Below are 27,746 nucleotides of genomic sequence, written 5' to 3'. Positions count from 1 at the left end.
ATATACATATTCATTAAGTATTCTCATGATAGAACTATTTTAGAAAACAACGTAAACAAGAAATTTAATGTTTAACTTGTGGTTAAAAAGTGTCTATACAAATACACCACCTTTAATCAAAGCTTTCCTAAAACCGTTGAACAACGCTCCTCCTTATTACAATTTTGGGAAAAAATAGACTTTTTTTCCTCAGCTGGGATCATTTGACCCTTGAAGCTGCACTTAGTCTTCAATTTTGAAGTTCTACCTTTGACCACCAAAATCCTCTCAGTGGTATGTTATCTCCAAAACCCACCTGAAGAAATAAATACATTAGCATCTTGGATGTCAAGGGGTATATTATCAGGGAATTAGATTTCTGCAAGTTAACTAATCCTATAAGTGAAACAAGATTGTTAGAAAAATGAAGTGATTTTAAACTGAAAATAGTAATTACTTTACTGACTTTGACTGCCAGAGGCTTTAAATTGATTTTTAGGAGTTGACTATCAGTGGGGAAGCCTGTTTTAAACCGCATTCTCTGAGGTGGCATAATGGCTCTCACTCAGTACAGTGAAGAGTTGTGCACTTCAATTCTCTGACTCAGCCTGCAGCACTTTCAAGCCACAGTGGACTCTTACTGTACTGCCCACGTCTCTTTTTAAAGGGAATTGTGATCTTGGGGGTAACTTTCCTGAGCACCACTCGTTGCTTCACTAACTCTTTGTTTCAGTTGTTATCTTACTATAGAGCAGTCTCATCGAAGGGCTCTATTGAATTACTTTAGCCTATTAGAAGTCAGTCAGTAGGATCTTTTCAGTCAAGGCTGTGAGAACTTAAAGTAATAGAAGGTGTGTGGGGGGGTTTTCACTTGGTATCTAGGTTGCAGCTGGATAACAGCTGTTATCCAACAACATATGCTGGATAAGTTGGCGGTTCATTCTGCTGTGGCGACCCCTTATGAATAAAGGGACTAAGCTGAAGGAAAATGAATGAATATATTTTTAAAAGAAATTTTCATTCAGAGCTTGGTTTTGTGACTAAGCACAAGAATTAGTGAACTACATTTATTTTTAGGGCATTGGTACAGCATATGCTCTGATTCAGACTCTATTGAGCAATTCCTATAGGCCAGGGCTGGCAGTCTAAATAGCCCATTAAATGTGGTACAATGACTTTTTAAAACATTTACATGCACAGATTTAAAACCATGTGTGCTGGTGGAGATAATCAAACACTCTTTGCTAATCTGGCCTTGGTCTAATATGCAGCCATTCATACTAGTGAATCATGTTTCTAAACGGCCTGGAAAGTTACCATTATTCTAGCGAATCGATTCGGCCTGAATAGTGCTCCCCCTGAATTATAGCACTGGATATGCTGATTACATTCATTTAATAGGTTTGTCCATATAAATGACTTTTTGATGCATTGTTAAATGCTTAAGTGTAATTAAATATTATTTTTCTTTGAAGCGATTTAATGAAATACACAGCATTTGAAGCAAAATTAATCGAACATTTTAACTACATCTTCATTTCCGCAAATGAACGTTTCTGTCGTACCTTGCAACAGATGTGATCTGTTTATGGCTAAATCTCTCTAAGGAGCCATCTGAGAGTATTGAAAGCTACGAAAAGATAGTTCTAAAATCTATTGGGAATAATAAAGGAATAATACCTCATCCAGCCCCAATCATCCTTCATTCAGTTCGTCTGTATGTAATTATGCTGTTTTAATATGTGTTAAATTTGCATTAAAATGTCTTGGATTTTATATTCTCAATCATGTCAGAATCTCGATGCTTCCAATTGCTGATTAATCTGCAAAAATGCCGAAACCATCTGGATTCTGTCAGACACACAGAATAGAAAGTGTTTCTATTATGTGTTTGTTACTTTTGAATTTGCCTTAACCCTGGCAGATGTCTTTTATCTCTCTTCAGTGTTTCACATCTCTTGTTTTGCGAAATACAGTTGTGAAAAATCCTACATAACACATTTGAAATACTAATTCTCCAGGGCATGTTCTGTACGAGTATGAGGGTCGATGTTGTTTGCTCTGAAGTGCTCTTGTCTGTACTTACGCACTTTAAAGCCAAATGATTTTGTTAGCTCACATAGCAAGTATTGTAGGGAACAATTTATCTGTGCATGTCATTAAGAAAAACATATGTTTGACCTTCTAATCTTTAATTAAAATCTGAAAATGCACTGTTTGTTTTTAGTTAAATAATCAGATAACTTGATTTTTAGGTAATGGGCATGGCTAACATACTTAACCACGCTACTGCAACTGTCAGTTTTGACAAGAAACAGAAACGGTGAGCAGGAGGAATCTGATAGGTTTTAAAACCCTCTCCTCAAACCCTTTGCCAATCTTTCTACATGAATTGCCTACTTTTTACTAAATCCATTCAGTCCTCAGTAAAAAACAAGCCACGCCCACTGTTTGCTCATTTATATCCGTCTCTCTAGAAACTGTCACAATACAAAAAAATAATACTTATAATAATAACGATTGCAGCTTCCGGTTCATGTGGACTTTAATAACAACTCCAAATCAGAAAAAGGTGGGACAGTATGGAAAATGCAAACAAAAAAAGAAAGTATTAAATTCCAAACTTACTTTGACTTATATTGCATTGCAGACAATATGAACACAAATATTTAATGTTTTGTCTGGTCAACTTTACTTCATTTGTAAATATACATTTTTTTCCTGTTATTTATACCTGCAACACATTACAAAAAAAGTTATAACAGGATCAATTCAGGGGTAGTAATCAGGTAAATTGTTTGAATGAAGGTTATGATGATGTCAACAGGTGATTGTAATTATAATTTGGTACAAAAGCAGCATCCAAACAAGGCCAGTGCCATAGGAGCAAAGCTGGGCCAAGGATCACCAGTTTGCCAACAAATACATGAGGAAACTGTTGAAATATTTAAAACATTGTTTCTCAAAGAAAGATAGGAAGATATTTAGGTCCAATCCCAATTCTCTTTAGCTTGAAGGCGTAGGGTTAAGTGGAAGAGATAGATAGCTCTTGAAATAGATTTTTCAGGGCCACACTCAAAACCAAGGGGTACAAAATTTTCCCAGAATACACCATTTACAAACGGAGTTAAGTCTAGAGAGGTTACAGCTGCGGATACGCACATCAATATAGCATAATTTTTGTGACACTGTATAACAATAATGAATATTTTTACAGTACTATGACTGTTGGGTTTAGGGTTGGGGTGGTGGTAGGCCTTAATAAAATACACACTTTTGGGTAATTTAATAAATAACATAAATAATACTTGGTACAATGACTGTTTTTACATTACTGTGATGGTTGGGGTGGGGGTAGATGTTAATAAATTACCATAAATAGGAATTTTTAATAAGTAATTATTCTTGTTAACTTCCGTATCTGATCTAGCAACAACCCTACAACAAATGCACACAGAAGTTAGGAGATGCACAAAAAGCTATATATATTTTTGTCATTATTGTGAATTTTTAGAACAAACAAGCATATGTTATAATACATTCATAACGGCATTACTGTTTTACTGTCATTCTTAAAATAAATGCTAAAATAAAAAACGCTAAATTGTGCCATCCGTAATCCATAATAATAACTACTGTTTAGTAGTCCCACAACATTCAGTCACTTGATGACACTTTATGACACCCGAATACCCTGTCAGAAAACTCAAGTGGCTGGGAATGACCTTTTTACAGTGTCTGCTTTAATGCTTTTGTTGTTTTTGTGTGTTTACATAGATAAATATGGCCTCAGTGTAAATACACAGTACAGTTACAATCTTATTGCCATATTATATTGTTATGATAACATGATATATGCCTTCAGTGATTTCCTGAAGATAAATATAAAAAATAACACAACTGGAATAACTGCAGCAGTCACCATCGTCTGATCTCATCGTGATGACATATGATGACGTGTGAAGGTGTTGTAGTGCTGTCCCAATTCTTAGGGGTAAATTTTGAAGCCCTTCCCCTTCACACTCTGTTTCAAGGGGGAAGGGGTAGATAGAATTGGGATTGGGCCTCAGATATTTCACCTTCAATAGTTCATAGCATAATTAAAAGATTCAAGGAATCTGGTGGAATTTCAGTGCGTAAAAGACAAGGGTGCAAGGCTAAGCTAAACTACCGTGATTTCCGATCCTTCAGGCAGCACTGCATCAAGAATATAGCAATAACCTAAATTGGAATACATGTTTATTTTGGCAAAAACCAAACAATAAAAATCATGACGAACACTTTAAATAAGGTTTGTTGTATTGTCTGCCATGAAATACAAGTCAAAGTGAATTTAGAATTCACTACTTTGTTTTATTATTTGCATTTTCCAAACGCTCCCAGCTTTTTTCTGATTTTGGGGTAGTATCTTGTGTATCTTTATCTTTTTTTTTTGTATGGTCAGTGAATCCCATCACTCATTTATGTCTCGTCTTCTCTGACTTCTCAGGTACTTGTTGATAACTGTTGGAGTGGTGTACGTTCGCTCTTTCCCCCAGTCCCGCAAAGACATACTGAAGGACCTGGTGGAGATGTGTCGCGGGGTGCAGCATCCACTGCGTGGCCTTTTTCTCAGAAACTACCTGCTGCAATGCACGCGCAACATCCTGCCAGATGACGGAGAACAGGCCGAGTATGATACTCCGTGTCTAATGACTGTGATTGCTCCTCAAGTAGCTCGAGAGAGTGTTGTGTCACGCACCGAGCAATTTCAGTGATAGCGTAGCATAATCCTACTTGCTAAACCACAATTCAATCCATCACTGAAAAGCTTATTTCCCCACGTTCAGTGCTTACAGAACACTCAGACAGCTTTTGACAAAATGAATCATTACAAAATCGTATTACCGGTTAAAGACTGCATGAATACCGATGTGCTTTCCTGTTTGATTTAGGGAAGAGATGACCGGAGACATTAATGACTCCATTGACTTTGTGCTGCTGAATTTTGCGGAGATGAATAAACTGTGGGTGCGAATGCAGCATCAGGGACACAGCAGGGACCGAGAAAAGAGAGAGAAAGAGAGGCAAGAGCTGCGCATCCTCGTTGGAACTAATCTGGTCCGCCTGAGCCAGCTGGAAGGCGTCAATGTGGAAAAGTACAAACAGGTGTGTTTTGGTTTCAAATGATCTTTCGCTTGAGCCCTGTTAAAGGTTTAAAAGGGTGCATTGAAATTAGATTTGACCTTGATTACCTGTTTATTTGTGGCAAAGGCTAGGAACCTCAAGCTAGCACTTAGCATAATCACTGGGTAAAAGAGCCATTGATGGCACGACAACTGCATAAGAGGTTACTGAATCTTTTGATGGCTGTTTGTCAAAGCGCTTCGTGTTCACGTTCATGAATTAACAATGTGATGGACTCAATATGTTCTCATTTGATTTTTAAATTTAAGCGCACATACATATGCATCACACTTTGCCTGCAGATCAGCTTTTCAGATGCACTTAAGTGTTAAGCTTGTTAAGATTAATCAGAGGTAAATGAACTTTTTTTTAGCTTCGTATGGCATAATCAGTATTCTACCATTAAAGAAAATGGCTTGCATATTCATGTCAGTCACATTTCTCTAAAACCTCCATTAATTTTTAGAACCACAAGTTTTAGTTTTGGAAAAGGTGGTTGAAAAAAAATTTACTGAATTTAATTTGCAAGCCAGAAGTTACAAACTTTTTTCCTCAATCAATCAGTTTTTCAATCAATCAACATTTTAACATTCCTCAAATATTAATATTTAGTGTTTGTAACCCTTAGGTCACCAAAGATGTACAGTAGGGAAAAAAGTATTGAACATGTTTTTTTTTTTTGGAGAAATATTTTAAAGGAACTGCTGACATGGAATTGAACCAGATTTTGGTAAAAATACAAACAGCAAAACAAGACAAAAAATCTGAAAAAGTAGTTATTTGTTATAACAATGGAATGACACAAGAAGGAAGTACTGAACTACTGAAACGTATTTAATACTTTGTATAGAAGGCTTTTTTTGGTGTTGGCAGCACCAAAGGTTAAAGACACCTCTCATATGGTTGTTACAAACATCTGGCGAAAATCTCAAGTCAACATCACCTGTCAACCTTTAGGAAATGGTGATGTTCAATACTTTCCCTAGTTGTAGGGAACTTTTTTTTTCTTCATTTGATCATTGATTTGATCATTGATGATTTTTAGCTCAAGTGGATTATTTTTGTTCATGGTAATTCATATAGCGTATGTTAATTTGAGAGCAATGCAAAAACTGAACTTAAACTGTAACCTTTAATCTGTAGAATTGTGTAATTAGGTAAAAACTATTTGTTTTGACAACTTTTTGTCTTTTTGACAACTTTTAGAAGGTTTTTCTCCTTGTTTAAAAAAACTGATCCTTCTGTTGGTGTTATGATGTAGTGGAAATCTGGTTCTGCTCTTAGTAAGTAATAGCAAAGTGAAGTGAGTCTTGTCAACTATGGTTTTACCCATACCAAGTGCACACACACACACATTTTGAGTGAGAGCACGCATACACACATAAACACACACAGTGAGCGTACACCCAGAGCAGCTTTAGCTTCCAGCACCCGGGGAGCAATTAGAGGTACAGTGGCTTGCTCAGGGGCACTTTGGCTTGCTATAAAATATAGAGAGAATGTGCTTCCTTTCTTCAATTCCTGCTGGGACCAGGAATTTAACCTGTAACCTTTCAATTACAAGCCCTAACCATTAGGCCACAACTTTAAAAACACCTTTTTTCCCCTTACATATCCCCCCCCCCCCCCCCCCCCCCCAAAGTTTTAAATAATAAATTTTGCTTTTTCATTCAAGTTTTTTTTTCTTTTTTACAATCAGATAAAAAAAAATTTTAACAGCTATTTACCTGTGTATATATACCCCATCCCTCCACCACTTTATATGCACATCAGGAAACACAGGATAACTGTAGTTTAGACCAAGTAAGTAAATAAATTACAACTTTCAGATGAGGGTTAAGTGTCTAAGATTTCTTCTTTTTGATGTCACATATATAGATTGTCCACACCTTCAAATTGTCGAGTTTTGCATGGTTGATTCTGAAGACTAGGTAGTTCTAGGTACAGTATTTCCATATAGTGAGTGCAACCAGTGCTTAACAGAGGAATCATGAGGGGTTTCCACCTCTTACCAACATTTTGTTTGTAGCAGTTGAGGAAGCTAACCAAGATTTACAGACTTTTGCATTTAAGGGGAGTTAAAAGTTATCATTCAATAATAACAATACAGGATTTTTGGGGAAACAAATTTTTGTAACTATAAATAAAATGTCCAGCCGAGAAGACATGTCCAAATGTTAGATGCAAACAGTTTCAAAAGGTTTAGATTATGTGATTTGCTAAAATGTTTCATCATTTTTTTTTTAAATAAATGATTCACTGGAGTGATTAATTTGAAAAAACAATTCTTCCTCCAGGACATTTGCCAGAGGCTATGGAGTAAAGGTCCTTATTGTAATAAGTAATGTTCAATGTAAGGTCGAGAGTGATGTGATGTGACTTATAGTGTTGTTTAATATTGCATTGCATGAAACACCAAAGACCACATTTTCATCTAAAATCTTCATTAATGAAAAAAATAAAATAAATTTGCCCAATAGTTTTTTTGGACTGAACTGTTCCTTCAAACAATGATGGAAAAATGATTGAGCATGAAATCTGCATAGCAAAATAATCTTAAATGGATCATGTGACACAGAAGACATTGACAATTCAGCTTTGCCATCACAGGAGTACAATTGTATTGCAAAATTAGGAAAGTATTATATTAGGTGTTGAGCAGTAGTGTATGGTTTATGCCACCAATAGCGTTACTGATTGCAGCATAATTTTGTAAGCTGTCAGCAGGAGATTGTAGACTAGTGCTGCGAATATTTCTGTTTACATGTTTGCAAAAAGATTTGGCAGCACTAACAAGGCACACTGCAAATATGTGTTGACTCCCCACAGATCGTGCTGTCTGGGGTCTTGGAGCAGGTGGTGAACTGTAGAGACTCTCTAGCACAGGAATACCTCATGGAGTGCATCATACAGGTACAGAAATCACTGGCTTTGAACATGCTCCCATTTTCTCCAATTATTTTTAGTAGATGTGGGCATGACCTGGCAATTTTGCCTGCACTTTGTTCCTGTAGGTCTTTCCGGATGAGTTCCACCTGCAGACATTGAACCCGTTCCTTCGTTCCTGTGCCGAGCTGCACCAAAACGTGAATGTCAAGAACATCATCATCGCTCTTATTGATAGGTAGCCAATTATTGCATATAAGATTATTATTTGCATATCCTTTCCTCCACAATAAACATCTTTTAGTTGGTTAGAAATGGCATACAATTAATACTTTTTGTCTTGACTACATCTTCATTTTCATTTTTGATTGTGTTTCTCCAAAGATTGGCCCTGTTTGCTCACAGAGAAGATGGACCTGGAATCCCTGCTGAAATCAAGTTATTTGATATTTTCTCACAGCAAGTGGCAACTGTCATACAGGTATACTATCGTGCAATGCATTTTAAAAACACATTGAGTAGTTTAGTAAAATCGCTTCCTTAGATGTTATAGTTTAACATCGTCAACTTCATTTTTTCCTCATTAGTCTCGTCAGGACATGCCCTCTGAAGATGTTGTTTCACTCCAAGTGTCTCTCATCAATCTGGCCATGAAGTGCTATCCTGACCGTGTGGATTATGTGGATAAAGTGTTGGAAAGCACTGTGGAGATTTTCAACAAGCTGAACCTGGAACAGTGAGTATTAGTTGAGCTGTTTTTCTCACTCCATTCAGCAGATCAGCACATGGCCAAAGTGACACCCACTCTCTTTAGCACCGCTAGTGTGTTTCTGGGTGGTTGTAGTGCTTGATTTCTGTATTTAGCTTCATTTTGCAATAAAAGAACAATATAGTTGTTTTGCCCCTGCGAATAATCCATGTGTAGGTGGTTATAATTTAATAACAATATACAAGTAGAATTTTCCTGTTTTATTTGTATTTGGGTTACTGTTTTTCTCTTCAATCAAAGCCACCTTTCTTATCAAATAATTGTAATGACTGTTTGTTTATAACCTGGTATACAGTGTTGTCAGCTGGGATCAAGGATAACACTAATATTAATTGCTGGATTGTTGTATTGCACTGGATTTCTGTTAGAAGGAGTTATTCATGCTTTCTCTCTTTAGCATCGAGTTTAAACTGGTTGGTGTTATGCTAGTGATGTTTCTCAGATGACGTATATCATTGACGTTTGCATTGTAGACTCGAGCTGTTGTTGCATGCCCACGTTTCACTGTCAGCAGGGTGCACGTCAGTGGGTTATTTTTTTTTTATCTTCTTTTTTCATATTTAAAATCTTCTAAAATTGGATTTCTAAATCCTAAAACGGCTCACTTGAGGCGGAGAGTTTCTCCATAACCCTGAACAGGGTCTTTGTCATTGCTGCAGGGAGAAATAATAATAATAATAATAATAAGTTGAATTTTAGTATTCTTCGCCAGGATTCCTGAGAATACAACAACAAGCGAATTAAAAAAAAAATGTCTTAAAGGGATAGCTCGTCTAGAAATAAAAATGTCTTGTTATTCTGCAGAATTTTGGAAACCAGCAGCCATTGACATTCTTAGTAGCAGAGGCAACTTTAGAGTATCTGGCAGAGTCTGGCAAAAATTAACAGGGGACCATCCAATTAGCATGCATCAGCCTTATATATTACAGTTTGTCCAACCAGTTTTCTCATTTTAAAAACTCTAAACGCAATTAGCACTGCATCGGTCTTTTGTGGCCGTACTGTTCTCACATTTCATGTCATTTTCACCCACTATGCAGTCAGTGAGCACATTTCCACAGTGTTTATATTTTCTTAACAGACAAGCCATACCTCCCTACAAGATGATGGAATGCTTTTGTAGAATTTACGAATGTTAACACACAACATCCCACAATAGCAAAAGCAATATTCCAAACCTTAGATACAGTATCAAAACCTTTGCTTCTGCAATTATATTAATTCAAAAAAAATATTGATATCAAAAATATATTTCAGCTGATAATAAACAAACAATTGAATAAATGACACAGCTGATATATGTTGGGTAAATTAGGCCAGCCACATCTGATTCCATTCTGGCTTGAGCTGCGGTCACACTGCACTTTTCTTCCCATAGACTTCAATTTATATGCACGCGAATGTGTCAGACCGGAAATGCAAGCTTGTGCGACAGGTTTCGCAGTTTTCTGTGTTGGAAAGTTTAAGCTTAGTGAACTCGCTAGCAAAATCGCATCACATGATTGCGTGAGACGAATCGAAGGTAGAAATATGAGCTCTCTGGACTCAAATTTAAAACATGGACCAATCACTCACTTTTTTAAATGTCTAATAATCTTGTTTAATCCCGCCCCTTTTTTGCAGCGCCGAACAACAAATTTTCACACGCAAAACTCTAGTGTGATCACAGCATCACTCTGTGGCAACTGTATACGGTGAAAGAAGTAATTTAGAGGAGTAATGTTTGATTATAAACAGTAATTTGGTGCTTTTTATCTTGGCTTTTTGCTGTTGTTATTTGTTCAGAATGCCCCTGTGTGTCTCTTGGCTAATTTGTTCACTGGAAGCTATACTGAAAACATCTTCTGTTCTATCATACAGTGTTTCTACATTACCTCCTGTAGCAAACAGTAAAGGAAAAAACCTAATTTGCTTTTTACTGGAATGCTTTTGAATGTGAACATTACTGTACATGTGGACATACAGTTCTCAAGCAAGACATTTAGTGTCAAAACGGTGGTTTGCTTGTTTTGCATGCAAATACCTGTAAAATTGAAACACAAAAGTTTGTGTAATGTCAGCAATAACCAGTATTTTGAAACCTGGTGTACTTTGATTAACTGTATGTACCTTGTGAAGTGAAAATAAGTGTTATTCTTTGTCAGAAGCATTTCAGTTTGAGTCAGATTTCCAGTGTTTTGGTAAAGTTAGTGTGTGCAGAGGAAGATGTGCTTTATTTTAAAATAAAGAGTTAGTACATATACAAGTAAATTATTCATTTGGCCAATTGTGTTTTGTAGGTGTAATTCTGTATTAAGAGTTTAGAAAAAGTATCTGAAGTATTGGCAAGCACTTGTTGGCGATTGGGGAAAAAAAACCTGTAAATAATGTAAACATTTTATATTTTTATAGTGGACAGTATGTTTTTAAAAATCATTTAAAGGGATCGTTCACCCTAAAATTAAAATTTACTGTCTCTTTACTCGCCCTCAAGTGATTCCAAACCTTTATGAGATTCTTTCGGGAACACTATATAATAACCTCTCGCCATAATTTATTTATTAAGCATTAGCAAATAGTTATTTCATTATCTGTTAAGCATTAACTCTACTTTATTAAACATTTGTAAGTGGTTTATTGATACACACTCAAAAAATATTATTTTTTACTCGTTCATAATAACTTAAAATGGACTGAATCAACACAATTCTTGAGATTTCATTGGGACAACTTAATTTTTTATGTTCAATCCACATAAATTTGTTAATAGTGTTAAGTCAACTTTTTGTGTTGTGTTTTTGTGTTTCAATTTGTGTTTCAATTTGTGTTTGGGCAACATGAATGAATTGTGTGGAACCCTGCATTTTTTACAGTGCAGCTACTAATCATGTATTCTTGACTTATATAAACTTCTTATGCATGTTTATAAGTCAACAATACAGTATTCGTAGCTGTAATGGTAAATTGCTTATAGCGTCTAACGTAGAGTAAGTGCTAAACAGATAATGAAATAACTATTTACTAATGCTTAACAAATGATTCATAGTGTTTAGTTATTATAAAGTATTACTGAAAAAACAAATAGTATGAAAGTTAATGGTAATAAGTTTCCAACATCCTTTAGAATGTCTTCTTTTAATTGAAACAGGTTTGGAACCAGCAAAGGGTGAGTAAATAGTGACAGGATTTTCAGTTTTGGGTGAGCTATCACTTTAAAAACGAAATTGCAAGACTTCCAAAGGAGACCAATCAAAGCCAGAACAATTAAAAAAATAATAATATTATTAAATAACTTGCTGCTCTTATTTTATTTATCTTAAAATACAAATCTTAAAATACATATACAAAGCTAACTTGACACACATGGATAAAGAAATGACAAATACACACACCACTTGCAGAACGCACACAATGATTTCCATTGGTGCACCTTAGCAGTACAACTTTGTTACATGTAGTTCTATAATTAAATTTATAGATAGCCTATGAGGCACTTCAACAGCCCGGTGTGTACTAGAATTATTATGTAAGCTAACAATTCACTATGGTGTTATTGACAATAAGAACATAATGACTGTGTTTCCTATACATTGATTATTTGTCTTTGAAGGTAACCATTTGTGTACAGAAAGTTTTGCTGTCAATTTAATTCGAAGTAACGTTAGCGTTTGTGAGTGCAGGGCTTTGTTTACAGTCGTTGCAGCTCCAAAAGCACCTCTTGCTGGCACAGAATGAATCTACTTATCTATTGTTTACATTCAGAAAACACAAATACACACATATGAATGGGAAAACATTCGCTTGTGGGAAACACTCAATAGATAATTATGGAGACATTTAACTTTCAGATGTGCTAGGTTTGTCATTTATGTGGTTTCTTGATGCCTGCGTGTGGGTTGTAGATGTCACTCAATCAGTCATGAAGCAATGGTAAGTCTGGGATGTTTGTTACTCAGGACATGTCAAGATTTAATCTAGTCAATGTCGCATAATCTGACACAGTGACTGTTGTAACTGACTGAATGTGGTCTACGTAGTCGATCACCGTCATTAAAATATGACATTTAATTTAGCAAGTGTTTGGATCCGGCATTTTCCTGTTGACAAACGACACCTCTGCATAATAGGCACAAAAATATTATTTCCATGGCTGCTGCTTTTATACTTCATAATTTTTTATTCTTCAACAAATCTTCAGTATAAAAACACACACTGGTGAGTGTAAGAGTACAAGACATGCATAACATTTTAAAAAGCAAATTATTTCCTTTAGTCTGAACTAAAATACATTTTTTGAGTGCACTTAATAGGGTCAGTAGTGTAAAATACTTCAACATCAAAACAGATTATGCATATCCTCTATTAGAATGCAGCTATGAAATCTAGTTGTTTTGCTGTCTTCGTTAACATTTTCCTTTTGTCCTCGTGTGTTAATAATAGCTCCCCCAAATGAAAAGGGTTTTTTTGTGTGTTGTTTTGATGACGTCTAAAATCTTATCAGACACCCAGTAATTTTGCGGGTGGATGGGAAGCCACATAGACATGATGACTCACTGTTTACAGCCACACTGAATGACTGATCACTGCACAGGGTCAAGTCATGCTATGGGCTGGTGTTTGAGACTAGCTGACACTTCAGCACTCCTGTTTAGACATGTATGATAACCGCTTTCATGGTTTACCACAGTTTGGAAAAGTCGCTGTTTTTAATCCACAATTTGTTTGGGTATACCTTTTGCAGGGTATAACTGAGTTGTTGTTATTTTTTTCTCAAAGACTATTTAATTTTTTTACTTGGGGTAACAATATCTCCAGCATCCACAATAAGAGCTACTGGTCAGTCCACGAAACAACACATGTAAAAAACACATCGCTTGAACACAAACATGCTATGTACTAACTATGGACCTAAACAGTGCAGTGGGTTATTTACTGTATATCCACAGAAAAGAAAGATAGCCAAAAATGCATTAAGTTTTAAAGAAAACTGTGTTTTTAAAACTAAAGAACAGTCAATGATTCATTTTAATTATTTAGCTCGACACGTTCCAAAACATTATAAATGTTTCTTAAAATGAAATACATATTGTTCAATGGGGGGGAAAATTGTGGCTGTTTTTTACCCAGACATTTAAAAAGAATGAATTTTAGAGCAGTAATCACAATACCATAAAACTGGAAAATTTTTTATCCAGTGCTTCCCACAGGTTTGAAGTATACTTGCGGTGGTAGCCGAATTAAAACTCACTATTTACCTAAATCACATCAATGGTTATCTATAAGTGACAAACACCACATAATTTAAATTTTAACCATAATTTTATTTAATTTACTCCATTATGCTCTGTTTCTTTTTAATGTGATAAGGTAAGAAAAAAAAAGACATCCAGAATTTCTCTTATGGTTTTCAGGAGCCATGTGCACCCACTGACGGGTAAAATCTGCTTCACTCTTTAATTTTCTTTTAAGTTCAAAGCAAACTTGAATGTCAATGCATTTTAGCTATGTATATAAAATAGCCCATGTAATACATCAACATCATCAAATTTAAAAAATAATCAGTGAATGAGAAATAAATGATAGAAATAGGAATAAAATCAGACAATAACTCTAAAAAATTGTCATAATTGCAAAATTAAAACCTGTAGATTATTTAAATAAGGCAAATGCGTTGATTAACCATTACTATTGGTGTATATACATATTGCAGCCAGTTTAGATCAGTCATTTTGTCCTCTTTGAGTATATAGTAAAGTTTTTCTGAGTCGTTTCGAAAAAAAAAAAAAAATGTTTAATGTTTCTTTTGCTCTCGCAACAGTGTGTGCGCCAAGTAAAAGTAGGTTTAAGTAAAGGGTGATGCAAAACATGCATATAAGCTTAAGAAAGCTAAATAAAAAGTTAAACCCCTGACATTTTACAAATTTTGTTAGTCCCAAAAAGGTGCAAGTCTCTGTGGATTTGTAGTGCATGTGAGGCTGTGGGAGTGTTGACAGGTCTCCCGCAAACTGAACGAAACGGGTAAATTAGAGAAGATTTTCCACTACTTAATCGATCGTGGGTGTTTGGTTATCGGGCAGATACAAAAAAATAAATAATGTAAAGGATGTTAATAACAGTAAATAAATAAAAAATGTGTCACTAAATATACTTGATATACCCTTAATATACCTGGGCGGCCCACCAAAGTAAATTCTAATGTGTGGGAAGCTCTGCCATGGTTAACATACTGACAGAATCTTATACCGAGTTATGTTTTGGTAATGATTTCATTGTTTTTCCTATTATGCATTTAACCCTTTGTAGTGCACTCATTAAATGCTCATTTGAAAAAAAAAACTGGCTTATTTATGACCATTGAATGATTGTCAATGAAGTTACCATATATGGTTCTTCACCTGATATAGGGTTAAAATATTTGTAAATGCTGAATTTGTTTTTCATGGATCATTTATTTAGCCACTTTAAACATCTTGGTGTGATTTTGCCACATAGCTGTGCTGCTTTGCCTGGGTTATATAAAAGCGTAGGTATGCGTAGGTTGGGAAATTCCTTTTATTTCCTTTTAAACTGCATATAACCACAGTAGTAAGGTCACTCATTACTACATTAGTGTTCCTGCTTCTGTTTGATTTCTTTCATGTGTTTTTGTGCAGCATTGCCACCAGCAGCGCGGTGTCTAAAGAACTGACCAGGCTACTAAAGATCCCTGTGGACACGTACAATAATATCCTAACTGTGCTCCAGCTCAAGCATTTCCCTCCGCTCTTCGAGTACTTCGATTATGAGTCACGCAAAAGCATGAGCTGCTACGTGCTGAGCAACATTCTGGACTACAACACCATAATCGTGGCCCAAGATCAGGTTTGTATCACATACGGTGCTTTAACCAGATGTGCTTATTTCTTTTAATTTTCACAAAATTATGAGAATGTCTGTGAACCCCTACAATTTTTTGCTATCTTTTCAATATGGACATAAATTGATGTTTAAAAGTTTGGAATAGAGGACTGTGTGGGGCAGATTTTTTTTTGTTGTAGGTCCCGCAAGGTTTTATTCTGCATCCAGCCGCTCTGGCTGTATATTCAGCCTTTGTTCACCCGTTGCCCACTTATTATAAGTTTCTGCCCAACTGACCGTTCCTGCTAAATTTAGATCTGGTTTTCAAAATCTCACTTTTAAATTGGGCACTACCAAAAGAGAGAGATACCAGATAAAACTAAAGGTTGTGTAAGGATTGTAGGCTAAATGTTAGTTTTGTTTGCCTCTTTGGGATGAGACATGAGTGCCGCCTTAAACATGAGGTTCTAGTCTTGTGACTGCTAAAGGGTAAAACTTTAAGGTATTATCAGGCAAAAGGTAATTTTTTTTTCAATTGTGTCTATGATCCTTGAAAAAGACTTCCGTACATCAGACTTGCCTGATGTGAGTTTCCTAACTGTAAACTGACCGTTTTTTAATGCAAGCTTAAGGACAACCGCATCTTCACTTTGCTCTCCCATGTTGGTAAAACCCGCTTTGAGGACTGTTATGCAGAAGATGCACACACAGACGGTGTGAAAAAAAAGAATGTGCAGAAAGCATTGGTCATGCGTTCAGCCTGTATAACAGTCGTGAGCAATGGCTATACCAGTGTTTAATAAGAACAAGGAAATCACAGATATGCTGTTCCGAAATAACGTCAGGATTCAGGAACGCTGTGTTGTTCGACCTCTCGTTTTATGTGCAAATGTATTCCCACACCTAAAGAAAATGCTCCCTCTATTTCGCAATCAACGATTTTTTATTTCATTTCTAAAAGAATTTATTTACCAGTAATGCATTTGTTTGATCAAAAATACAGCGAAAAACAGTACTATTGTGAAATGTTATTGCGATTTTAAAAATCTTTCTGTTTTTTTAAAGTGATTCTTTCAGTATAGATTCTAATTTTCTGACATGGTGCTAAAATAATATTTCTTATTATCACTGATGAAAACAGTTATTCCATTTGATATTTTGGTAAACACTTTGATTAGTTTTCTCTCTGATAAATAGAGATTTCAAAAGTACATTAGTTACTTAAAACTGAAAGCTTTGTAACATTATAGATCTCACTTCTGAACCATCAGTACTTTTTAAAGTTTCTTACAGAACCCAAACTTTTAAAGAAAACCTCTCATTTGTTTTACTTCACTTGTTTTGTTTTGGTGCAGGGATGAAGAATAAATCGCCACTAATTCCTTCAAGTTTGTCCTATGGGGTTTTCAGTTAATGTTCAAGTATCATCAAATTATGTTTACCAGAGACATTTTGTTGTACAACGACAACATCATTTGCACTCCAGATGTTCATGCCTAGTTCCTTTTTTATTTTATATGTTAAAATATTTAATTTAATATTCCAAAAGAGGTGGCATGTTCTCACAGCAAGAAAGTCACTCATTCAGGTCCTGTCTTGGCCAGGTGGAAAGACAGGTGTATGTGAGAATGCGAGAGTATATGGGTGTTTCCCAGTACTTGGTTGTGGCTGGAAGGGCACCTGCTGGGTAAAACATATGTTGGAATAGTTGGCAGTTCATTCTGGTGTTGCGACCCTTGATAAATAAAGGACTAATGAAGGATTAAATGAATGAATGAATAATTTTCCAAAAATATTATCTATTTTAATAAATGTATTTTAAAAAATACAAAATACAGCTTTACAATTCATGTGTTTGATAGGGGTGCATCTAATTTATTTTGTAGATCAAAATGTTGAAGTGTCGAGTTATTTTTACTACAGGCATTATTTTACTGAAAAAAAAAACATCATAGGAAAATCTTGAAGGAAGTGACAGTAAATTATTCATACATATTTTGGTGTCATTCATGCACCCCTCTGTAAGTCGGGGAAAATATAAGGATTGGTGTATTATGAAATGAAGTTCTGATGTTTGTTAAATTTATGCAGAATTTTCTTTTAAATTAGCAAACTTTCAAGTGGCGTTTTGAATATATAAATATGTAACAGGCCTTTGAGTCATTTGCTCCTTTAATTGAAGGAGACTGACAGGTTCAGGTGGTCTGCGGTTGGCTTCATCTTTTATTACGCTGTGTGCCGTGGGCTTAAAGCACTGCAGAGGTTTTTGATTGCCTTTGGCTTTATACGGCTTTCACACAAGCCCAGGGGTTTACTCTGTCTGTTTTCTTCAAAGGTGCATTGTTAACTCTCCCTAAAATCTTTGACTCCAGAGGATACAGGTCAGCTATTAATCAGACAGGCCTGGCATTCACACTGATGCAGGAGTATATTGATATTCCTCTGTTGAAGACTTTTGGTGCTTTTCTGAGGACTGTGCCAAAAAAAGCCCCTTCTTTTATTTCACCCACTCATCTTACCATCAGGGAGCACCGGCTACATAAGAGGAGCAGTTCAAATACAATGACTTTAAACCACAAAATTGCAGCAATAATGGCTGGATGAAGCCAAGCTATGATGGAATTATACAGCTCTATTAGCCTTAATTTGAGAATGTTGAAACTCGAAACCTTTGATTTCTGTCGGGATGAAGCGTTTACATGACGTTTAAATATAATTTAATACTACTTTACATTAGCTTGCTTGTCAATGTTCCTCTATGATAAGATGGATTTGAGAAATCAGTTTGGCTTAAAATACATCTACACTTCTTAATATAGCATCATAATATCACAATACTGCGCAAAATACAATTATAATGCACTTTTGGTGTATTTTAGGACCACCAAACAACATTCTGTTGATATGTTTTATTTATACATGTACACACACACACACACACACACACACCCTGCATTCCAGGCATAACCTCATGATTTTTTTCCATACAGGTCGATGCGATCCTGAACCTGGTGTCTACGCTGATCCAGGACCAGCCTGATCAGCCTGCTGAGGATCCGGACCCAGAGGACTTTGCAGAGGAACAGAGCCTAGTGGGCCGCTTCATTCATCTGCTGCATTCAGACGACCCTGACCAGCAGTATCTGGTATACATCTATTCCTCTTTTACCCTCTCCTTTCATCATATGACAGAGCAAAGCATTGTTAGACCCCACTCAAAGAAGTCTATCAAAATGCACTGCAGTTAAGTGCTCCTTATTTATGGGGAAAGCACAGCATGTTTCTTTGATCATTTCCCAAGCTCTGGATCCCGAAGAGAAATAATCCCGTAATGGAACATCATAAGCAAATGACTGACGATGTCATGATTGTTTGACATCAGCCAAATCTCGTCTAATTAGCTCCCGGTGAAAGTTGTTTGATTCCTGTTGATGAGGTCATCATGCTGCTTAATGAATTATTCAGATATATTCATCTATGCTTTCTTTTGTGCCTCCTACAGATTTTAAACACTGCCAGGAAACACTTTGGCGCTGGAGGGAACCAGAGGATTCGCCACACTCTTCCCCCGCTGGTGTTCGCTGCGTATCAACTGGCCTTTCGTTACAAAGAGAACTCCTCCTCAGTATGTCCCACATTCAGCCAACAAACATCCCACTCTCATCTGATATGACATGACCCAAAAACAATGCGCTTTCTTCGCTCTACATGGCAACCTTTAGAAGCTCTGTCCGAAGTGAAATGGACGATCATAATAGAATGATTTGAAATGCTGGTAATGTGCTGCAATTGCATTGACGGTCTCACAATTATATATAATGCTTTAGTACAGCAGGGGTTTTCAAGCCTGTTGATGCCCAGGACCACCAAATCAACATCCTTTGTTTAACGCTTGACAGTGTTAACTATGATATTAGGTTATTCTGCTTTTATAGTGTCATTATACATTATAGCAAATTATTAAATTGCTTGTTTTTATGCATTTAGTTTATGTAAAATTGGGGAAATATACACTTACTAGTCACTTTATTAGGTACACCTTACTAGCACCGGATTTAACCCTTTTTCCCTTCAGAACTGCCTTAATCCTTCGTGGCATAGATTCAACAAGGTACTGGAAATATTCCTAAGAGAGTTTGGTCCATATTAATATGATAGCTTCATGCAGTTGCTGCAGATTTGTTGGTTGCACATCTAAAATGTGAATCTCCCATTTCATCACATCCCAGTGATGCTCTATTTGATTGAGATCTGGTGAGTGTGACTGGTGACTTTTTCTGACTATTCTCTGTAAACCCTAGAGATGTTTGTACGGAAAAATCCCAGTAGATCAGCAGTTTCTGAAATACTCAGACCAGCCCGTTCGGGCACAAAAACCATGCCACATTCAAGGTCACTTAAAAATCACCTTTACTCCCCATTCTGACGCTCGGTTTGAACTGCACCAAATCGTCTGGATCATGTCTTCCTGCCTCAATGCATCGAGTTGCTGCCATGTGATTGGCTGATTAGAAGTTTGAATTAACAAGCAGTTGGATAGGTGTACCTAATAGTGGCTGGTGAGTGTATTGTTTAGTGAAATTAATAGATTTAAATATTAAACAAACAAAAAAAGTAAATTAATTTGGCTTCACACTGAAAATTAACTTTTTCTTAAAAAAATACATTTTAATAAATTATTGAAAAATATTTAGATTAGATTACAATCTTCCGAAGAGGCAAATAAAGTTAATATTCAAACAATTAATCAAAATGATTATTTAATCAATCCACAAATAAATCTGAGCTTTAAAATATATATAGTTAGTAATCAAACACTTTTTTTTCCATTTATGTTGCCATAACTAATACTACAGAGAAGAGGAAGAGCTAAAGAGAATGAAAAGAAAAAAGTACTCAATTTAAACAACAAAATTTGAAAAGTTGAGACCATTTCATATATAAAGCTAAGCATCCATGTTATATGTAAGTTCACGTTTCAAAAACAAACAAAACAAAACAAAAAAAACAACACTGGATTTAAGAATCCAACAGAAATGAAAAATTTTCACTTTTTTTTCTTCTTTTTTACACACAGCACTAGAGTGTACACCACTGACATATTTAACTATCCACATGGTCCACACTATGGATGCTGAAAAGTTAAAATGCACTATTAGAGAAATGCAGCTAATAGTAACTGTTTTCAGGTTGAAAAAATTGCTGTTTCTGCTAACAATTCAGCAGCAATATGTGCCCGAACATATGCTTTTATTTTAGCATGTGGTGGATTACTTACAGAGAGAAAAAAATGCAGTCCAATTCTTATGGATTTTTTTCAGTTTTTTAATCATGGTGATTAAAGGTTGAACATATTTAGTTTGTCAGTCTATTTTTACATTTAGGTTGGTGGCTGTGTAGATGTTATAATAAAACCACTGTGTAATAACTCATCTATGTAAAACATTGAATAGAAATAGAATTTTTTTAACTAGTCAACTGTTGAAACCATTATTGTACAACTAAGAGAGCAGGTCAGCAGCCCATCTGTTGTGTATGGAGAATAATTAACTAATAATTAGCTTTAAATGACTTAGGGTTGTCGCATACCATTAATTCACATTAGGATACTATACCAGCTGAAGTATCGTGATAACAAGTAGTATTGCAATACTGTAATTCATAACTCAAATCAATGAAAATTGATTTGAAAAATGAAAATATATTGAAACAAGTATTTGCACATTGCTTCACCTAAAGTGCATTGTTTTTTTTTTTTTTTGTTTAATTTGTTGATAACTGACTAACAAACAATACATTAAAATTAGGATACAAACTATACCAAATGAAATTTATTACAAAAATATCAAAAATTAAAATGGTCTATTGTTGAACAAGCATGTGAGCAATTTAGTGAGTTTTCCACTTGCTACATTATGTATTTTATAGATAGACCCTTAATGATGATACTACCGTTTACAAACTACAGTGGCACCGCCAGTATTCTGGAGCCTTAGTATCACAAAACTACCATAGTACCTGTAAACCGTGTAACCCTAAAATGAAGTGATGTCTGTTCAGAGTCAGAGTTCTGACATAAAAGAATGATGGTTATTTTAAAAAGTGAAAATGGTTTTCTATCCAAGAAACTCACATATTGAACATGTTTAAAGGCTCATTTGGCATCCATAGAGAGACGAGAAGAAAGTTCACTTTGCCTTTCTAGTGGAAGAACAGTTATGCAAGCCTCATCTGTCATACTTTCACACTTAATGAAATGCACTTTCATTCAAATCACAGTTTATAATAGAAAGGTTTTTTATATACGTGTGTCGATCTTTCTCCTCCACAGGATGATAAATGGGAAAAGAAATGTCAGAAGATTTTCTCATTCGCCCATCAGACCATCAGTGCTCTGATCAAAGCTGAGCTGGCCGAGTTACCCTTAAGGCTCTTCCTCCAGGGCGCTCTGGCGGCAGGCGAGATCGGCTTTGAAAACCATGAAACTGTGGCCTACGAGTTCATGTCTCAGGTAGAGAATCATTCTAATATAATTCCTGTTCATTATCAAGATAAGTACTCTCTGCCGATTCCTTTATCTCATAATCATCATTATTCACAATGAAATGGTAATGTCCTTAGAGGAAGACTAGCTCATCGAAATATTGCACTTATTCTCACACCCCAGCAGAATTTTTTAGGAAGTTCTTCTCAATCTTGCGTCTGTGTGTCCCAAGGCATTTTCTCTGTATGAAGATGAGATAAGCGATTCCAAGGCACAGCTGGCCGCCATTACGCTGATCATTGGCACGTTTGAACGCACACGGTGCTTCAGCGAAGAGAACCATGAGCCCCTTCGTACCCAGTGTGCTCTGGCGGCCTCCAAACTGCTGAAGAAGCCCGATCAGTGCCGTGCAGTCAGCATCTGTGCCCACCTTTTCTGGTCAGGACGCAACACTGACAAAGGAGGAGATGAGGTGGGTTCTGTTTTTTTTTTTTTTTTGTGAAATCTGTTTTTCAGAACATTTTGTGTCTAAAATTAGTTATTCTTTTGTGACTTTGAGGTAAACTGGCCTTAAGATGTAATTAGACTGCAGGTTATGTAAGTCTCATTGAATAGTCTAAAGAGAAGTTATGCCCTCGCATTGAAATTTGCTTAAAGGCACAGTTCACCCAAAAATAAAAAATTTCTGTCATCATGTACTCATCCTCCACTAGTTTCTGTGGAACACAAAAGCAGGTATTTTAAAAAAGCCTGGAAACCTGCAACCAATGACTTCCATGATATTTGTTTTTCTAACACCAAGGAGGCGAGGACACAAGTCCGGGTACTTCTTTAAATGGAACGGCAGTGTACTTAATAACATCACTTACCTCACCATGAATTTATTGGTTTAACTGTACATTACCTTTTGTTTTACTTGTGAACAAATCTAACTTTGAGATCATGAAAATAGACTTAAATATATATGTTTGTAATTTGTTGACATATTCACACCAAACTTGGTGTGTGTTGACAACTATGGTCTGAGGTTATCTGCAGCGTTTTGGCACACTGCCCTCAAGTGGTCCAAAGGTACAAAAGAGGTACAAAAAATTATTGTTTTTGCTTATAACTTCTCAACCGTACATAAAAATACATAGAATTGGTCTTGATACTTCCAGCAGAGCATGCCGAATCGGACAATGTTTGATTTTCCAAGGTCAGCCATTTTGTCCTTCGGCCATTACATCAAATGTATTCAGAAACTCATTGTTTTACTTGGTCCGATGCTGCTTACTAACCTTGTTGCTTTTGGCCTCTGGACTGCTTTGCTCATTCTGGCTCTGAAGTGCTTGGCCCCTAATTGCTGCTTGCAGCTTTATTATTTTATCTATATAAGTCACTATGAATTTGAAGTTAAATGTGTTATTATACACAGGATCGTGTCTTTGATTACCAGATTTAATAAACTACGATGGACATTATACAAATATAAAGTACAAGACATAAACAATAAAATAAAGATAATGTTAAGCAATTTGGTAAACAAAGACAAAAATTATACAACACAGGAACACATTCATTCATTCATTCATTTTCTTGTCGGTTTAGTCCCCTATTAATCCGGGGTCGCCACAGCGGAATGAACCGCCAACTTATCCAGCACATTTTTGCGCAGCGGATACCCTTCCAACTGCAACCCATCTCTGGGAAACATTCACACACACACTAATACACTACGGACAATTTAGCCTACCCAATTCACCTGTACCGCATATCTTTGGACTGTGGGGGAAACCGGAGCACCCGGAGGAAACCCATGCGAACGCAGGGAGAACATGCAAACTCCACACAGAAATGCCAACTGAGCCGAGGTTCGAACCAGCGACCTTCTTGCTGTGAGGCGACAGCACTACCTACGGTGCCACTGCATCGCCCACAGTAACACAATTAAAGACAATTATAAAACAAAATACTGCCAAAATAATACACTTGAGAACAAATAATAGGTTTAAAAGACAAAAAACTGTCCTTCAGATATGCACAAGATATACTTGATATCATGTTTTAACTACAATGAAGAGATGCAGTCCAGTGGTAGATTTGAGAAGGATCGGCCCATTAAAGCTGCTCTTGGCGTGGCAGGTGATGATGAAGCTCCCGCTGACAGGCAGAAGGGTTTGCTAGGGCACATCGCCAAAGACTCTGTATCTTTGTACAGCCAATTGGAGTTTAAAACAACTACATTCTCGCCTAAACTCTTAAAACTTTATTTTGTGACACAACAGAGCAGTATTTTTAAAACCGTGTGCGGGTTTTCTTCTCCGCCATTAGCTTTCGCTGGTTGGGCTACAATGCATTTTGGTATACATGCACTTCGCAAGTTTACACAAGTCACCTCTTGATGCATCCTTGGCAAAAGGGGTGGAGCAACAGCACATTCAGGAAATTTATCTGTACTTGGCAAGATGTAAACTTTGAATTGGAACAGTACGTTAGAACAGTAATGTCTTTGTTTTTACAAATTTAAGTGGATTGAACAAACAATTATGTTGTCCCCAAAAAAACTCAAGATTTATGTGGTTTCAGCTTATTTTAAATAAGTACTTTAAACACACAGCAAACTTTATTGCTTTGAGTATACTGTGAAAGTCAGCGGTTACAGGTTTCCAACGCTTTTTCTTTATGATGAAAGAAAGTCATAAAGATATGAAACCACATGAGGGTCAGTAAATTGTGAGTACATTTAATTTTTTGGGGAGAATGATTCCTTTAAGCACTTATTTTTGTTTGCCAATGGTGCTGTGCTTGTGTCAGTAGTCAGTGTCTAATAATAAAATGAGTGTATTTTACATAACCTGTTAGATTTGGGTCAGTCAGGATGATCATGTCATTATGTTTGTAAATAGGTTTCATTTTTAGGTTTGAAGTGTTTCTGTGAAGTCTTTGTGGGTGTTTAGCAATTGAGCATGTTTTTTTAGGGATGAGAATGAGGGTGAGACAGGATATTCGGGTATTAGCTGTCATTTCTGCTTAATGTTTTTCTGGAGTCTTTTTTCTTTGTCAAGATGCTGTAGGTGGAAGATGTTCTGAGTCATTTGTATTGAGGTGAAAATTAAGGGTAAATTGCTCACAACTGTAAATGAATCTGCCAGAAAATTCACTGAAACTCTGTGATTCATTTTCAAAACCTCAATTTGTGTAGGCTGTTCACAGTCGGTTCAGAATGTGCCGTTCTCTATGGCTGTGTATCTTGACCTCTCATATGTAAGTGTGAATTCTGCGTTTTCCTCTGACACTGTTCACAGATGAGAGAGTTTTCTAAGCTCACTCTTAAAATTTAGGTGTTACTCCTGAAAACATTGTTCTGTAGTCCAGACCAAGTCAGGACATCTTGTTTTTTACTGAACTTTTGTTCAAAATCATTGAAGTGTGCAATGCTCATGTTCATGAAAACAGCTCTCAAAGAAATCAGATATGTTATTATATACGTTGAGAAATAAGTTATTGATTGCCTTTGAAATAGGAATTTTTCATCCAGCCTCAGTGATGATGTTATCAAATAAAACTCAGTGTACGGGCAGTTTAGTGAGATCTCTGTAGTTGCAGCTGATCTTGAAATAAAACCTTGAGTCAAGACAAGGCCGAGTACAAATACATGATGCAGAGACAAGACGAAGGTCATCAGTAATGGTCTTAAGTATTGCAACATGAATTCTGAACCGATATGAATATGTGGTAGCTACATTAAATTTACATTAATCTCTTTTCACACTCGAATTAGTTTGTAAGTGATCAGTAGAATCATTGATTTTAGCTCTGCTTTTGAATAGCTGTATATCTAAATGGTTTGCATTTGGCATTGATAGTTTGTGTGCAGACATTTATTTTCATAAAGCACAAATAGGTGCAACAATAGTAGACCACTGTGCTCTACAGCGAGATACAAGGCAAAAAGTATATCAAATAGATGAAAATAAACATAATATTAAATAAATAGATATATAGCTAAACATTTGACTTTTTTTGTTTGTTCAACAGAAGAAATTCATAAATGTTTAGAACCACTCAAGTGTGAACTTTTTCTCTAAAAGAGCAATATGTAAATCAGACAAAGTGTTTAAAGTGCATACTTTAAGTGGATTTGCCTTCTAAAACTGTCCTATTCTAGTAATGGAAAATACAGCACGGAAAATAAATATTGAACACGTCATCATTATTCTCAGTAAACATATTTTTAAAGGTTGACAGTTGATGTTGACTTGAAATTATCCCGGAAATTGGTAACAACTAAAGAAATCCACATATGCAAAGAAAACAAATGTGATTGGTTTACAAGTTAAGTTGTGCGTGATAAAATGAAATTTCGCCGTGAAAAAGTATTGAACACATGAAGAAAGAGAGCTTTAGAAAGGTAGTGAAAGCCCCGACAGCAGCTGAAATCTCTCAGTAGTTCTTCAGCAATCCTCTGCCCTTCGTCATTGTAAATTAATATTAGCTGCTTCGATCCAACATACACATTATCAGGATAATGTTGAAACCAGAGTAGACATTTAAGAAGGACAATGACTCAAAACACAGCCAAGGAAACTCAAATGCGTTCAGAGATGGAAAATCCAAAGTCTGTTTTACTGATCTGAATGAAAACCACAAACTTTCACTTTTGATCAGTGGTGTGTAACATGTCTTTCTGCTGAGGCATTGCTACTGTAAAGTTTAGATTTTATTCTTAATTGCATCAGTCAGTTTTCTAATATCCAGAACACATTCAAGTCCAGTCATGCTCACTTAAAGGAACAGGTCCGCCAAAAATGAAAATTCTGTCATCATTTATTCATCATCTACCTCTCTTTCTCCTGTACAACACATAGGACGAAATACTGAATAATGTTGGAAAAAACAGCTATTTTCTTGCGTGGTGTTTTTTTATGTTCCTACTATGGATGTCAGTGGCATCTTTTATCCACTATTCCTCAGAATATTTTCCTTTTTTGTGTTCAGCAGAAGAAATTCATAAATGTTTAATGTCCACTACTTGAGTGTGAACCATCCCTTTAAAAAGAGCAATATGTAAAAATGACAATTCAAAAGTAGTTTCCCCCTCCAAGCCCTGCTCCCCAGGCTTAACTCTCACATGGCTTGTCAGTTTGAGGACATACAACAAGAACAAGCACTTTTGAGAGTGACAACGACGAGCCAACAGTGTCACTGAGGATTTTAGACTGTTGTCCAGGATTGTTAGGCCTGCTAGAAAGCGCTATATCCGATTCAGTTGGTTTGCTGTAAGCTGTCAGCACAGTGTTTTTCTGGCCAACTGGGCACCTCTATGTGTCAAGCTGGTGGGATAATTGGCTGTGGACTTGATCACACAGGCCAAAATAAAACCAGAAATTCTGGGCTAGAATGGACATTTTAAAGTACAGTGAACTGGCTGGCTCTAGCATTGTTTTCAGAAAAGCCAGTGTTTCAGAACGAGCATGTTTTCTAAATCTCTTAAGACATTTTATGTTTTGTACAGTTTATACATTACATAGTGCTCCTTTAATGCATTTAGATGCTCCTTTTGCTTAGAATTTAATGTTGTTAGTGAATGAGGGCATAGGGATAGTTTTTGGGGGGTGATGCTGGTGATTCATTCTGATGCGTGAGCAGCTCCTGCATTGCACC

At 36.1% G+C, this 27,746-nt stretch overlaps 1 protein-coding gene across 2 annotated transcripts in view; it reads left to right on the top strand.

The window, feature by feature from the left end:
- The window catches only part of vps35 (VPS35 retromer complex component), a 55,245-nt gene that overhangs the window by 15,894 nt on the left and 11,605 nt on the right, over positions 1-27,746 (top strand). The window contains exons 5-16 of one of the 2 annotated variants that reach the window (XR_015494829.1): positions 4,469-4,651; positions 4,914-5,127; positions 7,975-8,058; positions 8,160-8,269; positions 8,416-8,512; positions 8,619-8,767; positions 15,433-15,640; positions 18,607-18,762; positions 19,119-19,241; positions 21,948-22,127; positions 22,333-23,018; positions 23,429-26,046. Coding sequence is in view for 1 of the 2 variants with exons in the window: in NM_001025517.2 (NP_001020688.2) it covers positions 4,469-4,651; positions 4,914-5,127; positions 7,975-8,058; positions 8,160-8,269; positions 8,416-8,512; positions 8,619-8,767; positions 15,433-15,640; positions 18,607-18,762; positions 19,119-19,241; positions 21,948-22,127; positions 22,333-22,572 (1,744 nt within the window). In the remaining variant the exon portion in view is untranslated. Of the gene's footprint in view, positions 1-4,468; positions 4,652-4,913; positions 5,128-7,974; positions 8,059-8,159; positions 8,270-8,415; positions 8,513-8,618; positions 8,768-15,432; positions 15,641-18,606; positions 18,763-19,118; positions 19,242-21,947; positions 22,128-22,332; positions 23,019-23,428; positions 26,047-27,746 lie in introns of those variants that run through there. The other variant, NM_001025517.2, reaches the window with a different exon arrangement.

Source organism: Danio rerio, chromosome 7 (genome assembly GCF_052040795.2).
Source record: "Danio rerio strain M-AB ecotype USA chromosome 7, GRCz13ab, whole genome shotgun sequence".
Classification (NCBI taxonomy): Eukaryota; Metazoa; Chordata; class Actinopteri; order Cypriniformes; family Danionidae; genus Danio; species Danio rerio.
Note: the sequence above shows the minus strand (reverse complement) of the source record. Positions and strands in the feature narration are given on the sequence as shown.